Genomic DNA, 15,591 nt, shown 5'->3' with positions numbered 1-15,591 from the left:
TGATATGTTTCATGAGATGAAATATTAAACTATAGGTTATAAATATAACATGGTAGTTGCGTTTCATAATATTTATAATAATATTAATTATTAGATAATTATCTCTTTTTCTCTAATAACCAATTGAATGAGAGGTTATTAGTGGTTTTATGGTAACCGTGAGATAAAAGGAATTTTTTTTTTCTAAATTCAAGAGAGTTACTCAATTTGGAAAATACTCAAAGAATTGCTGTCAAGTGGAATTATTTCACTAAACGATAGTGAAAGAGATACTAAACGATCGTGGAGTGTTACTATACGATAGTTCACTCAGCTGGTCATAGATACTAAATGAATTAGCCCAGAAGTTAACTAATGGTGGATCGTGGAGTGTTACTATACGATTGTTTCACTCAGCTGGTCGACTTTATAGGGACTCAAATGTGAAGATTGAGATTAGATGATTCTAGTATAGAGTTTGATCCGTTATTTATTTTTTTTCTTTTAGTTTCGAACTCGAGTAATGAACTTTTTAAATAGGTTGCCTAATTTTAGATTGGGAAATATTACATAAGTTACTTGTCTTTTTTTCTTTAAAAAAAAATAGATAGGTCAAATCGCGTGTCATATAAAATATAGATACGTCAAATTGCGTGTGGAAGTATTTGGAAGTATCGGTATCCGATGTACTATTCTTTGCTCACATGAAATTTTTGTGCTTAATAATCTATAACCAATTAGAAAAAGGTAATTATAATATTTCTTGGAAAATTCTTACAAATATTTACCAAAAAGTTTAAAAAGTAATTGTATTTTTTATTTTTCGCTCATTCCAACGTCGTTCGTATCAGTAATTACGTCTCAGCATCTCCTAGCACTCGGAGGGAGGGAGGGGGATCGCGATTGTGGCTAAACACCACACTATAGTTTCGGTGACATTAGAACATGCCATGGGGTGCGACGATGATCGGAGCCCTTCTGGGCCTCGGCACTCAGATGTGCTCCAACGCTCTCCGTAAACTCCCTCACATGCGCCGTACGTTCCTCTCTAACAACAAAACCCTAATCTTTTCATTTCCTGATCAGACTTTTCATAACACTTCCCTTGTTTTCGATTTCTATCATTGATCTCATCTCCTAATTTTGCAGATCCTTGGGGGCACTTGGTTGGAATGGGACTGGGAGCCGTGTTCTTCAATGAGCTGGTCAAACGGGACGCTAGGCACTATGAGGCCCTTGACAAGATGTTCGAAACGGTCGAAGCCGCCACCGAGCGCGGCTACTATGGTATTTTTCTTCTTCCCAGAGATTATTTCCTTTATGTTCCTCTTATACCATTGGCATTGTTTTTGTACCATTGCAAATTTTGATTCCCGCTCTTACTCTTTTATAAAGTCCATCCATTCGCTGGGGAATTCCATCCAAAATCTTTGTTGATTTCATCCCGATGGAGAGAGAGTGATCCAAGGGCATCTAACTTGTAAACGATTCATGGTATTGAGGCAAGAGTGACAAACTTCCCATACTAGGAATTTAAATCCTTTTAGGACAGTGAAACTTCCAAAGCATTTTAAAGATGGCCGAATTGTTGGAGGATGTTTATTGATATGTAATTCAACCAAGATCTTGATAAGAAAAATCCATTGGGTTCCAGCTTCCAACTCCAATGATCAGGATGACTATTTTGCTGTACACCAGGCAAGTGAAGTGTAAAATTGGCCCATTCATCAATCTCACTATCCTTTAGATGTCTTCTAAAGTTCAAAGCCCAAACTTCATGTACTGGATTCCAGACATCAGCAATGGAGGCACCTTTCAAGTTGGTGATTGCAAACAGCTGGGGATAGACCTGACAAAGAGGTTCCGTACCAAACCAAATATCTTCCCAGAAAGCAGTGGAGGTGCCATTCCCAACCTACAAAGAATGTTGCTATAAACAAGATTTTTATGCTTCATAATATGTGACCATGGGCTATTACTTGATCCAGTTTGATGCTCCTTAGGTTTAAGGTCGAAATGGTTGGATCCATATTTTGCTTTGATGAGCTTTCTTTTCCATTCAAAAATGCCAAAGCCATTTTGCAAGTAATGTCTTATTCTCAGTCTAACATAAAAAATTCCCAGACCACCATCCTTCAATGGTTGTTCTGAATTTGCCATTTAACGAGGTGAGAGGTGTTGTTGTTTCTGCCACCACACTATAGAAAATTTCTGAAACTCTTGTCAATAAAATCAGCAGACTTGGAAGAAATTTGGTAAAGAGACGAGAAGTAAATGGGAAGCTTTGGTAACGAGGTCTTTAAGAGAGTCAATCTTCCTCCTTTTGAGAGAAAGTTGTGTTGCCAAGAGTGAAGTCTCTTTTCAATTTTATCCATGATGTGCTGCCAAAAAGAGAGAGAGCTGGGTTTACCAAATAATCGGAGACCCAAATAATTAGCTGGCCAAGAACCCATCCTACAGTCAAAATTTTTTTGGGAATATTTTCAACCCATAAATTGCTACAAGTGGCCTAAAAGTTTAGATTTCTGTCGGTTGATGTTCAGTCCCGATGCTTTTTCGAAAAAACCAATCAAACCAAAGAGATTTTCAATCTCAATCTCTTTGTTGGATGAGAAAAGGATGATGTTATCAGCAAATAATAGGTGATTTATATTAATGGAACCATCTCTAGTGGAAAAACCTTCGATGAATCCCATGTTTGCAGCCGATTTAAGAAGTCTACTAAGGGAGTCCATAATAATGATAAAAAGAAAGGAGATAATGGATCTCCTTGTCTATGGCCCTTGTAGCTTTAAATTTGTCCTTTTTTAGTGATGGGGCACACTTGGAAGCTTGCGACCCACGTTCAAGTTTTGTGTGATTTTAATTCTAGGTTATATCAAATAGGTAGAAGTTTGATGCTTGCGTGGCTGCGTGGGGGTCTTGTTGTGCCCAGTTGCTTGAAATAAAAAGGGAAAATTTATCAAATTCTAAACATGAAATAAAAGAATTAAAAATATAAAGTAGGTTTTGGGTTGCAATTGCAATATACCCGTCTCTAGTTACAAAGAAATCAGAAAAATAGTGCAGTTTCTCTATATTCTGTAAAGGTTTTTTCCTTCGAATTTTAGAAAAGTTGTCAATCTCAATTCTCAGAATTTTCATGTTCACATTACTTATATATGTGTATGTTAGTTTCAGAGATTAAGCTACAAAATAGATTCTTTGGGACTCCGACGGTATGTGTCACACTCACACCAATGCCAAGTAAGTTTCAGATTCTTCTTAGACTTTTAGTTATACTTTTAAATATATGTAATAGATTTTAATATTTTTGTTGTGAATACCTTTGTAGAGCTAACTCTAATTCAATATGGAAAGATATTTTATAAAAAAAACAACAATAGAGATAGAGACTATAAAGTCGTCATCTTTTTATGTCTAGGGTGAAATGACATTCTCGCCCCTCCTTGATTTAGGGGTATTCATGGGTTGGGTTGGGATATTTTAGGTCCAACTCTATACTTGGGTGTGTGTATTTCTTAACTCGAACTAACCCTTACTAAATTATAAACCTAAACAAAACTAACCCATAAAAAATGGGTTAGATTGGATTGGTTCGGTTCCATCGATTCTCTTTCAAAAAATCTTCAAGAGGATCTTAGTTCTTTACAAAAGATTTAATGGCCTAATAAAGTTGGAAGATATCAAGTAAGTAACTATTTAATATTCATTGAGATAAAAGAAGACATGTGAAAGCCAAATTCAAATAAGATTCACGGATAAAATATTCAAAATACTAAAATATAAGCAAGATTTCAAAATAGCAATGTCCAAAATCCATAAAAAAGAGTCTAATATCCACAAAATTCATAAACGAAACTATAATGTCTACAAAAGTATCCAAAATTCACAAAGAAGACAAGACTATAATGTCTACAAAATCCACTAGAAAAGAGCAATTTTTTTGAAATTTTAGTAAAATTCCTAAACAAGCTTAACTTCTTAAATCACTCAAAAGCTTAAGTTGACGGATAAAGGTAAATTTAATTAGGGGCTCGAACATAAGACCCTTCTCTGATACCATCTTAAATCACCAATTGGCCCAAAAACTTAAACTGATAGGTAAAGATAAATTTAATTATATATCATCTAATATAACTCACTGTTTTTATCTATAACAAACAAAAATAGAATGTAGGTGAGGATTGAAAAAGTCTAACAAAAAAATATTAATAAAAACAAAAATAAGGAAAAGAGACTTGGCATGAACTAGTGATGACATGAAGGTATTGTAAAGGTGAAGAAACGGGAAGGTGATTAATGGCGATGGTGAAGGACCGTGACGGTGCGAAGGTGTGCAAAGAGCGTGAAAGTGATGGTGAAGATGATGGAAAGTGAAGAAGAAATGTGGTGACGATGACGGTAACGACTCGATTTTTAGAATGGGAGTCGGACCGCTACTATATGCATGCATAAATCTCACAATTGCATTCTCACAAAATTTGCCTAAGTTGAAAATAAATTTTTATTATAAAACATATAAAAAAATAAAATCACTGTTCGGGGTATCCCTAATTTTAATTTAAAATAAATTAAATAAAAAAATCAAATGAAATATTCAAAGAGTTTAAAAGTTTAATTACAAAGCTAGAACTTGAAAACATAAGAGAAACATATGCGGAAACGTTGTCAAGTCCCAAGTGTTATGGAATCCTCATGTCACTCGTTGTTCTATCATTTCCTTTACCTAATATATATATAAAAGTATACAATAAGTGATCCACTACTGGGCCTACTAGGTGTGCAGGTTGGGAAATTTGTACGGATGATCCATGTTTTGGGTCCAAAATGGCAAATGACCCATTTTTAAAAAATAATGTCAATTGACCCTTTGGTGACATCATTGTCATACCAAATTACGTAAATTGCCCTCACAAATGCCTCACGAGGTAAGTCTCACTCTCGTTTGAAATTCCTTGGTTTGATGTGATTGCTCGTCAGTGTACGAATGATTTGACAATTTTTACGACGGAAGCCTCAAATCAATAATACCTAAACACAATTTCTGTAAACTCTAAACTCCATTTCAACGGTGATTACTTCTTTGGTTTTCGACGATGTTTTGTTGAACGGAGATTTTTCAAATGGGGATTTCCAAGACGAGGCTTTTTTAGAACGAAACAGGTTTTTCAGAAAGGTGTTTCATTATTTTGAGTTTGTTTAATTAATTTTGTTGTATTATTTCTGGAAAGGTAGCATTACGAAATTTTGTAGAGTGAGAGAGCAAGAGTAAGAGAGAGCGAGATTAAGAGAGAGCGACAGTACACTTCAATTGCTTGTAGAACCTTAATGACAAATGTTCTCTTGCTTTGTAGGATTATAAAAAAGTGTCTACTTATTCGATATGGAGGTGATTGGGATGAGAATGAAAATTCGTATATTGGGGGAGAGTTGACAGGAATCATTGTGCTTGTTACATTGAAGTATGAAGAACTTAAATCTCACATTTACAAGGTTACAAACGTCAGTTCTTCAGAGTTTGATCTTATACTGAGAATTACATATAATTTTGAATATGAAGTCCCTTCATAATATATAAGGAATGATGATGATGTTCACTTCCTTCTTTTCCGAAGACTTCAATTAGCATTAACGCTAAAATCGAATCAGGACGAATATTAGAAGGACCACAACTTTGCTCTAGATGTCCACAATCTATATAATCAAGTCTAGATGATCTCTCATTACCAACAACTGAAGTATCACCCAATTCTGAATTCAATCTTGCTGGATTAGTGCGGTCGTTGTCTAGTGATGATGTTGATGGTATGGCGTTGGTAGACAATGGAATATCATCCTCTTTCCAATGAAATTTTCTGTCCTCAGTCGTATCATCATAACTCACATTTCCAAACCCCATTCTAATATTTTTGTCTTGATTTGATTTCAGTGTTATAGATAATTGAAGTCTACTAAGCTCTTCTCAGAAAAGAAGGAAGCGAACATCATCATCATTCCTTATATATTGTGGAGGGGTTTCATATTCAAGTTTATATTTAATTCTCAGTATAAGATCAAACTCTGAAGAACTGACATTTGTAATTCTGTAAATGTGAGATTTAAGTTCTTCATACTTCAATGTAACAGGCACAATGATTCCTGTCAACTCTCCCTCAATATACGAACTTTCATTCTCATCCCAATCACCTCTATATCGAATAAGTAGACACTTTTTTGTCATCCTACAAAGCAAGAGAACATTTGTCATTAAGTTGTACAAGAAGTGTACTCTCGCTCTCTCTCGTAATCACACTCTCTCTTACTCTCGCTCCCTCTCATTCTCATTCTATCTCTCGCTCTCTCTCATTCTCGTTCTATCTCTCACTCTTTTAAGAATGTAACATCTCCAAATTTTCAGGTAATTCCTATTTAATTGTCTCGAATTATTTGGGATTGTACTTTGAATTTTAGAAGCTAAATTGATTTATTTCAGGGAGATAATTCAATTTAAATTAAACATGATAGAAGATGTGGATTTAATTCAATTAATGAAAAGCAATAATACTTTAACATGGTCATTCTAAGAAACGCCATGAGCTTAAGAGATGATCATATTTATTAAAAACATATATTTGAACTGGTTGTGCTGGCATAGAGAAATTCTCATATGTGCGGTAAAGCAACTGCCCATATACATCATAATCAATCCCAATATACATAGCAGAGCAATTCTGATTGATTGGAAATTGCTTCTACTTTAGGGTGTCAATTGTGATTCCCCACTTAGTAACTACATGCCTAAGAAACAACTTTGTCCAATTGAGTCTCATAATCATTAAAACTCGATACAAGACTTTCTATTGTCAAGAGTTGAAAAACTTAGTCGAGACAACCCTCATATTACTATTTAGTCCTAAAACAATCACATCTCATTATTTAGAACCTGCTCCGAACGAGCCTAGAAATCTATTTCATAATAATGTTCTTGAAGTCCTTTGATACTATGGAGCACGAGTCCATCTAAAACACATCACCGGAACACCATAATAACAATATCAAATCCCTGAATATGTTTCTTCTAGCATGGATGACAAATTGATTGACTTTATGGAGATAGATATTCTCAAGATAGATTTAAGAATCAGGAAGATTTCAATCTTAGAAACTATCTCCATAAAGTCAATCAATTTGTCATCCATGCTAGAAGAAACATATTATATGTGATGCTCCATGTCTAGAATTCAGAATCTAAATTTGACAACTAATGGTCCAACATTCCCTTGCAACCTGGCTACACTACCATACTCGACTCTTAAAAGTTGATACATAAATGCATGGATTTGATCCCTTCTTGACAAACAAAATTAATGTGCTTAAAGACAACATTAGCGCATAAAATGAACTTCGCTAAATAGCTTATGATTCTATGACCTGGGTGTTAAACCCGAACCCTAATTACTTTAAGTAAGAGTAGGTAATGTGATGTCTACTAATGAGCTATTATGAAATCATGTCTTAGGAATTATAGAAGAAAGAAGGAAGCCATGATGTGGTAGATGACCTAGGTGGCAAAGTGAATGAAGGGTGAATTGATCGGTTGAATTTCACTCAATGTTGGCTAAGGAATGGAGCTCATGTAATGGGCTTGGAGATGAGGAATCAAATACGAGTTGGTGAAGAATTTTGAATGTGGGTTAACTATACTAAGGAGAGAGGTTAATTAAAATATAGAACTAAATTTGTTGGAATTCCCAAACTAGAGAAAGTGGGAAATTAAGAATTTTTCTTTCAAAAGAAAAATGTTATACCCATTAAGTAAATTATTAAATACTACATTAGGATATAAAATTTAAAGGAAATATTTGTTGAATTTCAGCCATTAATCTTCATTAGTGGGCTAAGTGGCCCAAGGAGATTTCATGCAAGTAGTTTGGTGGTCACATTGGAAGGAAGGCCAAATTCATTTAATTGGTTTGAACAAATTACTTAGGCTATTTGTGTAATTCCAGTGGCATTCGAAAGCTCTGTGTGTATATTTTCTGTGGCTGTGCTGCCATAGGGAAAATTCACCGGAATATGGTCGGAGGAGTAAAATAAAGACGAAGGGTTCGTTTCTCGGGTGAATCTAGGCCATCAGTGAACAATTGAAGCTCCAGGACGAATCACGAAAATTTTTGAGCTAAAAATTTGAGGTAATATTGTTAACTCGAGCGGGGGGGAAGCATGCTCTTTGCCTACCCCCTATCATATACCTGATCAAAGCTCTGTGCAGAGACCCCTGCTACCGATGGAGCAAGCCTGAGAGGGAAGCTCTTCCTGCCATGGAAACCATCCGATCCGGTAAGTAGATCTGCATCAAATCTGTGCCAAAACATTGGCACCGGATTGTATTTGTTCTCTCTCTCTTTCATTGTATTCCATATTTTCTTTATCTTTCATTTACACATCATGTATCAAACACTTAGTAGAAATATTAAATGTTTCGATAGATTTCATTTACCATTTTTTGTCTATTTCCGTTCACCCATTAGTCACTTTCTTCATGATGTTTTCTTAATCCCTTGATGAACAATATGAATCACCAAGAACTTAATATGTATTAAAGTTATAAAATACGTTTAGCTAAAGCATGCTAGACGGCATCTTCACCTGTGAGAGCAGAAGTGAAGATGTCATTCTGATCTATCGAAAGAAGGTCAGAAGAGTGCGTTAACTAAAGAGAGTAGTACTTCCAAACATGGAAGCAACCTTGCGTTCATTACGTTAGACTCTGTTTCACCACAGACATGTGAGAAACGCGACCGATCACTGAGAGGTGTACGCTAAAAGAAGAGCGGAACAGTATTTGTACCTTCAATTCAATTAAGAACTTGCGTTGTTTGTAATACTTATCTTTCTCTTTCTAATCTGTTCACAAGACTTGTCGTCGCATCCCGCATCCTACGTCTTTGCACAACCTTCACAGCCAGCCTTAATCCTAGTATCTTGCACATAAAGCCTGTATCTTGTAACAACTAGCTTAGGTTTATTGTATTTTTATGTCTTATCGCATTTTTACCGCTTTCCTTTATTTTACTGCAATTTACATACTGTACACACCTTTTATAAAGAATTAAAAAACCTGGTCGCATATACCATGAACATACCGCAATAACCGACACGTGTTCGACCTCGGATCACACCGAAAAACTTGTGGTGGAATTACACTTGGTTCCATAGTAAGGAAACTTGTGACAACGCAGGGCATACTACCGAGCAATCCCTAATTAACGCATAAATAGTAGTAGTACCGCATCATTGTGAGCATTTAATATCATACGCATATCCCATTGCGTTACAAACTACTTGGACTATTTCTTGAGATTGTTAAGATTGATTTGACTGATTTTCTAGATTGTTTTGACTGATAATTTATGACTGATTGAACTACAAATTTAATAGCATTGACTAATTGGACCGGATTGTTTTGACCATCATGAATGTACTATTGATTGAGGGTATACTGAAAAGTTTTACCCCTAAGATTAATGACTGTAAAATATAACATAGGAGTTATATGAAACTGATGCATGCTATGTTATAGAATTCTTGTTAGTTTTTTTATCTAGGTAGGTGTACACATATGACTGTATATGTGCACATTTATGACAGATCGCGGATCTTCGAGTTACACAGTATAATTGATGCATGTTCCTTCAGGTTTATGTTTACGACTGATTTGTGTACATTTGGTCACACTATGACTGATGCATGTTCCTTCAGGTTCATGTTTACGATTGATTTGTGCACCTTCTGGTTACACATTATGAATGATGCGTGTTCCTTCGAGATCACGTTTATGATTGATAGGTGACCCTTTGGGATCACTACGATTGAAATGATATGGGTGTATACCGGTGTCGAGATAAATTAGCTAACAGGTAACCTATAGGGCCCAATAGTGGGTCACTTACTGGATATTGTTATACTCATCATTTTCTCTTTTATGTTTTTCTTTTAGGCAATGACAGGAATGGACGGGAAGGGGACAGGTAGGGGGCGAGCGACATCTTTGATATAGCCATATGGGGACATTAGAAAACGCTCCCACACATGTTTTTTTTTTTTTTTTTTAATGGTTTTTATTCCTTTCATTTTGAGTACGTTGTCAGAGTGACATATTTTCGTTGATTTGCTTTAGATAATTTTCTTCAAAAATGTTTTATTTGGGATTTTGAACTAAATGTTTGGTTATTGGATTTATTATTAAATTAATATTTCAGTTTAGAATGGTTATTTATGTTTTTTATTGAATTTATGTTATGATGGTCAAAATGTTTGAATTATATATATATATATATATATATATATAATATATATAATATATATATATAATATATAATATATATATATATATATATATTGTCTTTTTCATGATTGAGACAACTACCTTAATTTCAATATAAGCACGAACTTCATTGCGACAATTTTTTTTATAGCACTACCACTTTCACTTTCTACTAAAACATACCACAATTTCTTTAATCCATTCTCATAAACATGCAATTTCATTTTCTTGCTTAAATAAGTACACCATTTTCTATCTTCACTACAATAATGTCACATAGTTTTATCACACCTTAAGATATTTGAATTAAAATATATGTTCCTTTTTTAAAATTCTTCCCTGAGATAAAGTAGTGGCAAGTGATCTCACAATTTTTTTTTCCTATAATGTCAGGGGTAAACAATAATCTCATTCTAGCATCTTTCAAGTCATTAAACGATCAATTAGAACATAATTAAAGCATAAACTAAATAAATACTTTTATTCATAACTTTTCATGAAAACTTTACTTACAAGACATATTTGGCAATGACGAGAATTCGTTAATGAGCCACTTGGGACATTTTGGACTTACAATGTAAGTCAATTTATCGAACCTAAAAACTTAGGCTCTGATACCAACTGTAACAACCCGACTTTTAGATGAGAATCAGATCGCTACTATATGCATGCATAAATTTCAAAATGACGTTTCACAAAATTTGACTAAATTCAAAAGAATAAAATAAAATTTTATTATAGAACCTATAAAATTTGACTAAAGCAATGTAAACTACCTTTACGTCCTTTTCACAACTCATATGGTGTTTTAGAAACACTTTTTGAGGAAACCATGTTCAGAATATATACCGCAATTTGTACTGCATACCCCCAAAAGAATTAAGGTAACTGAGTAAAACTCATCATTGACTGAACCATGTCTAACAAGGTTTGATTTCTCCTTTCTTGCAACACTGTTTTATTGTAGTGTTTTAGGTGCTGTGAGTTGGGATTGAATTTCTTGATCTACCAAATAGTTCTAGAATTGTAATTCCATATACTCACCACCTTGATCTGATCGAAGTGTTTTAATTCTTTTATCTAATAAGTTTTCTATTTCGGTCTTAAATTCTTTGAACCTTTCGAGAGTTTCATACTTGTGACTCATTAAGTAAATATAGCCATATCTAGAATAGTCATCAATGAAACTAACAAAATATTCATATCCACCTCGTGCTCTTACAGTCATCGAACCACAAAGGTCTAAATGTATAAGTTCGAGGGGTTCTTTGGCACGAAAACATTTCCTATAAAAAGATTTTTTAGTAATTTTTTCTTCAAGACATGATTCACAAGGAGGTAAAGAACTGTCTTCTAATTGATTTAGATGAAAGTTTTTAACTAATCTCTCAATCCTGTTGAGATTTATGTGACCAAGTCTTAGATGCCAAAGATAGGCATTAGGAGAAATTTTTCCTTTTTTTATTTTGAGTTTCTGCCGTTTTAAATATCTCTATATTTAAACAGGCTTTTTGCTTCAGTTGGTTTTAATACATATAAGTTATTTTCAAGTCTTCAGAACTAATATGAACATCTCTTGGAAAAACGAACACTTTATTAACTTCAAAAGATACTTTATACAAATTTTCCAACAGATATGATATGGAGATCAAGTTTCTTTTCATCTTTGGTACATAATATACATTTTTTTAACAAGATAAAAGATTCTCCAAAAAATAACTTGACATCTCCCACTGCTTCAGCTGAAAGGAATTCTCCTGTTCCCACCTTGAAAGTCATTTCGTATTCTGAAAGTTGATTCCAAGAACTAGTTTCCTGTAGAAAAGTGCAAACATGTTAACGGTGCCTGAATCTAATATTAAAGTCAAGTGAAAATTTTCCACTAAACATCTTTCAATTGCAAGTAAATCTGATTTACCTTGATTTTCCTTTTCCTTTTTTTTTCTCAACCAAATATTTTGGGCAATTTCGTTTCCAGTGCCTGTCTTCTCCACAATGGAAACGTTTTCTTTTGGGAGCTTTGTTTTTCTTTGCAATAGGTTGTTTATTCCCTTGTCCCCTTTTCTTCATCTATATACTTTCTTCTTTAGATGATGAAGGGACAAACTTCTTTTTACCTGAGGGTTTCGTTCTCGACGATGAACCCTTCAGAAATTTCTTTTGTCATGAAACAACATTTACTTCACTTTCTTTCAACTTCATCATTGACTGATAAGTCTGTCGTTCATTTAATAAAGTAGTCAAATTGTAATTAATCTTATTCATTACAACATTAGTATGAAAGGTTAGGTAGCTCTTCAGAAGAGACTCTAAAATCAAACTAACTTGACTGGTTTCGTCTATGGTAGCCCCATGAGCTTCTGCAATATTAAAATGAACCATCATGTTTAGAACATGTTCCCTGACATTGGTTCCATCTTTCATGCGCGAGTTATAAATATATTTTATAGCCTCGTGTCATACAAAAGATGATAGCTACCTGAACATTTCCTATAACGACGCCATAATTTCACGGGTTGTGGGCATGGTTTCATGTTTCTTGTTGAGCACATAAGATATTCTCACTAAGATATAGGCCCTCGCCTTTTCATTAACCCTTATCCACCTATCATAAGCATCCCGAACACTTCGGTTTGAAGTCGAACTGGGAATAGGAGGACATTTCTTCGTTAAACAAATCTTAAATCATCAACTACTAATACTGTGTTTAAATTTGACTTTCAGTTGACCCTCTCCATTAAATTTGTCAGAAGCAAGAAGTTGTATTATTGAGTTCGACAATGCTGAAATTAATCTTATACATCTAAATCCAATTTTAGCAAATAAATAAATAAATAAATAAATAAAGTACCCATATTTCTTTATTTACTTGCAATGGTACTATCGTGAGTTAGAATAAGTGTTACCTGAGACAGTCGAATACTCATTCACTAAAGTAAGACATTCTTGAATAAATATTATCTCCAGAATAACTCATATTCCAAAAGTCATTTAGCTATCGTTTTCAGTCAAAAACTTACTAACACTTAATAATTTTGCAAGTGTGACCCGCCATTTTTAGATCTTTTAGAACGGTATGAACATGCCCCGAACTAGAAGACAATGTTCAAGATGGAACTATAAGACCCTATTCATTTCTGAAGCTTGGATTGTTCCGAATTCTATGCTACAACCCTCCGAAGGGATCACCACAGTTAACGACTAGCTAGTGTTGCCTAAAAACAACAACAGACACAACATAGAACTCTCATGGTTCAAACTAATGGAGGAGACCGTAGGATATGTTGACACATTTTCTTTACCCATTTACTATGATCTACTTCCATCATTCACCATGTTATTGACCCATGCAAACACTTTTCAAATGAAGTAGTCGAGGTAAATTGACACGAAGCCGAGCATGGATCTCACGTTGTGAACTCTTGAGGACGTGAGAGCTAAAAACGATATATCAAATATATTTTTAATCTTCCATTAAAGTATTCTAAATGTTTGGGTATTCTTTATTAGCTTTATTACGGCTAGTTTTAAACAACCTAAGTCTATGTGATTATTATCCAAGTATAACGTTTATATTTGGATTTCAACATATAATGAAACTAATTTTAAACCTCACATCACTCACGCAAGCTCATAAAATCGGTTAACAATTCTCAACATTTCGATCATAATCCCCAGGTAGGAGGTATTATGTAAGACCCTAACACTAAATCTAAAGTGGAAGGTTAAATAGAGAAGAAAAATACTAAGTAAGGATATTGGGGCAAAGAGTGAAAAACATTAATACTAAATTATCCAAAAAGGTGACCAATGGGCCAACGTATATGGAAGGCTTAGGCATGTTAAACGCAAGAGTGCATGGAGAATGGAAGTAAGAAGACTTGAAAAATGGCTTAGGACTTGCATACAGCCAATACAAAGGCATGCACAAGATATGCAGACACGGGCAGGAGGCATGCATTGAGTGGGCATGCCAAGCGCACAGGCCATGCGTCGAGGCCAACGTGCAGCCCATGCGTCGAGCAGGTAAGCCAGACGCCCATCCTATGCATCGGGCGCTACCAATTTTGCCGAGCAGCCATGTGTTGATGCGTTATGCCAAGCACACGCCCATGCGGCAAGACACGCCTATGCGGCTGAGCGCGCCTATGCGGTCGAGCAAGAAAGTGTCTAGGCAGCACGCCCATGCATCGATGGTCAGCGCCGAACGTCTATGCCAAGTAGGTCGATCAAGCATACCTAGCCATCCATACGTCGAGTGTGAGCGGCCATCCTATGCGTTGGTGATGGCCGACTCATGCGATGGCTAAGTGGAATTTCAATGGAGGTAAGTTGATGCATTAAGGACAAAGAGTAAGGCTAATTGATGGAAAGGAACTCCAAAGAGAGATGCCAATAGTTATACGATCATAAGTCTTACAATTTAAATAGAGGAATATGTTTAAGTATTTAAGTGATTTAGGTGGCAAAAGGAGGATCACACAAAGTTTTAGCAGGAGGTGCACAAAGGAGATTACATGCAATGGAGGTCTTATCACTCTAAGCAGGAGTGGGTGAAGGTGATTACAAGCAAAAAAGGAAATTTTGGCTGGCAAGTTGAGGTGAGAACAACTCAAGGATAGGCTGGAGTAGGCTAAGTTTTGGAAGCTCCAAAGTGAGACAAATGGGAGTTGAGTTGTCACAAAGGGTGAGTTTGGAATGGCTATAAATAGAGGGGTTGGGCGAGATGGATTTATTCATACCATCACCAAAATCTTTTATTGAGAGCATATTTAGAGTATTACGTTCGAGTTATTAGGCTGCCAAGTTAATGGAGTTCAAAAGAAACAAAGGTTGCATTGGTGAAGCATTGAGCCAGCCCCGACGCACAGCCAGCCAATGCATCCGGCACCTTCCGCGCTCGCCTTGCAGCGTTGCGTTCGCCCATCAGCGCTCCTCGCTCGACGCATCCCGCGCGCTAGCTCAGTGCAGCAGCCCCACCGTGCGACACATCACGCCCTGCGCAACAGACCACCGTGCAACGCGCGCCCAACGCGTCAGCCACACTGCTGCGGCACAGCACGCCCACCCTGCCTCTTGCCAAACGCCCAGTTGCCTACCACAGTCCAAATAACCTCTAAAGAGGCTAATTTTAGGATCTTGGCTAAATTGGAGTAGGGTAAGCTGGTACTTTGATTATAAAATGATATTTTGACCATTTTAACATTATTTATTGATATAACAAGTATTAATTGAGGAATTTTTTATTGATATGGAGGAATCCTCAGGAAGGTATTCTCAAGGTGATTTTAGTAGAAAAACTT

The 15,591-nt window shown here is 35.5% G+C and overlaps 1 protein-coding gene across 9 annotated transcripts; it reads left to right on the top strand.

The window, feature by feature from the left end:
* Positions 1 to 814: 814 nt before the first annotated feature.
* Positions 815 to 10,227, top strand: LOC120069769. 9 transcript variants are annotated; one of them, XM_039021571.1, is made up of 4 exons: positions 815 to 1,015; positions 1,129 to 1,266; positions 3,160 to 3,225; positions 9,962 to 10,140. In XM_039021571.1, exons 1-4 carry the CDS (start codon positions 925 to 927, stop codon positions 9,994 to 9,996), a joined length of 330 nt encoding a protein of 109 aa, XP_038877499.1. In that variant the 5' UTR covers positions 815 to 924; the 3' UTR covers positions 9,997 to 10,140. The 9 variants fall into 9 exon arrangements, with proteins under 9 accessions (XP_038877499.1, XP_038877498.1, XP_038877501.1 ...); XM_039021570.1 differs by having other exon boundaries at positions 3,154 to 3,225; XM_039021573.1 differs by lacking the exon at positions 9,962 to 10,140 and adding an exon at positions 7,481 to 8,481.
* Positions 10,228 to 15,591: the final 5,364 nt, after the last annotated feature.

The sequence above is a fragment of the Benincasa hispida genome, unplaced genomic scaffold (genome assembly GCF_009727055.1).
Source record: "Benincasa hispida cultivar B227 unplaced genomic scaffold, ASM972705v1 Contig587, whole genome shotgun sequence".
NCBI classification, from domain to species: domain Eukaryota; kingdom Viridiplantae; phylum Streptophyta; class Magnoliopsida; order Cucurbitales; family Cucurbitaceae; genus Benincasa; species Benincasa hispida.
This window is presented reverse-complemented; position numbering and strand designations above follow the sequence as displayed.

Bases quoted from the DNA above. Each gene is read 5' to 3' on its own strand.
- LOC120069769 (XM_039021568.1), top strand. From the start codon at position 925: ATGCCATGGGGTGCGACGATGATCGGAGCCCTTCTGGGCCTCGGCACT. The intron at 1,016-1,128 runs GTACGTTCCTCT...CTAATTTTGCAG, and splicing joins TAAACTCCCTCACATGCGCC to ATCCTTGGGGGCACTTGGTT. The intron at 3,226-4,760 runs GTAAGTTTCAGA...TGGGCCTACTAG, and splicing joins CACACTCACACCAATGCCAA to GTGTGCAGGTTGGGAAATTT.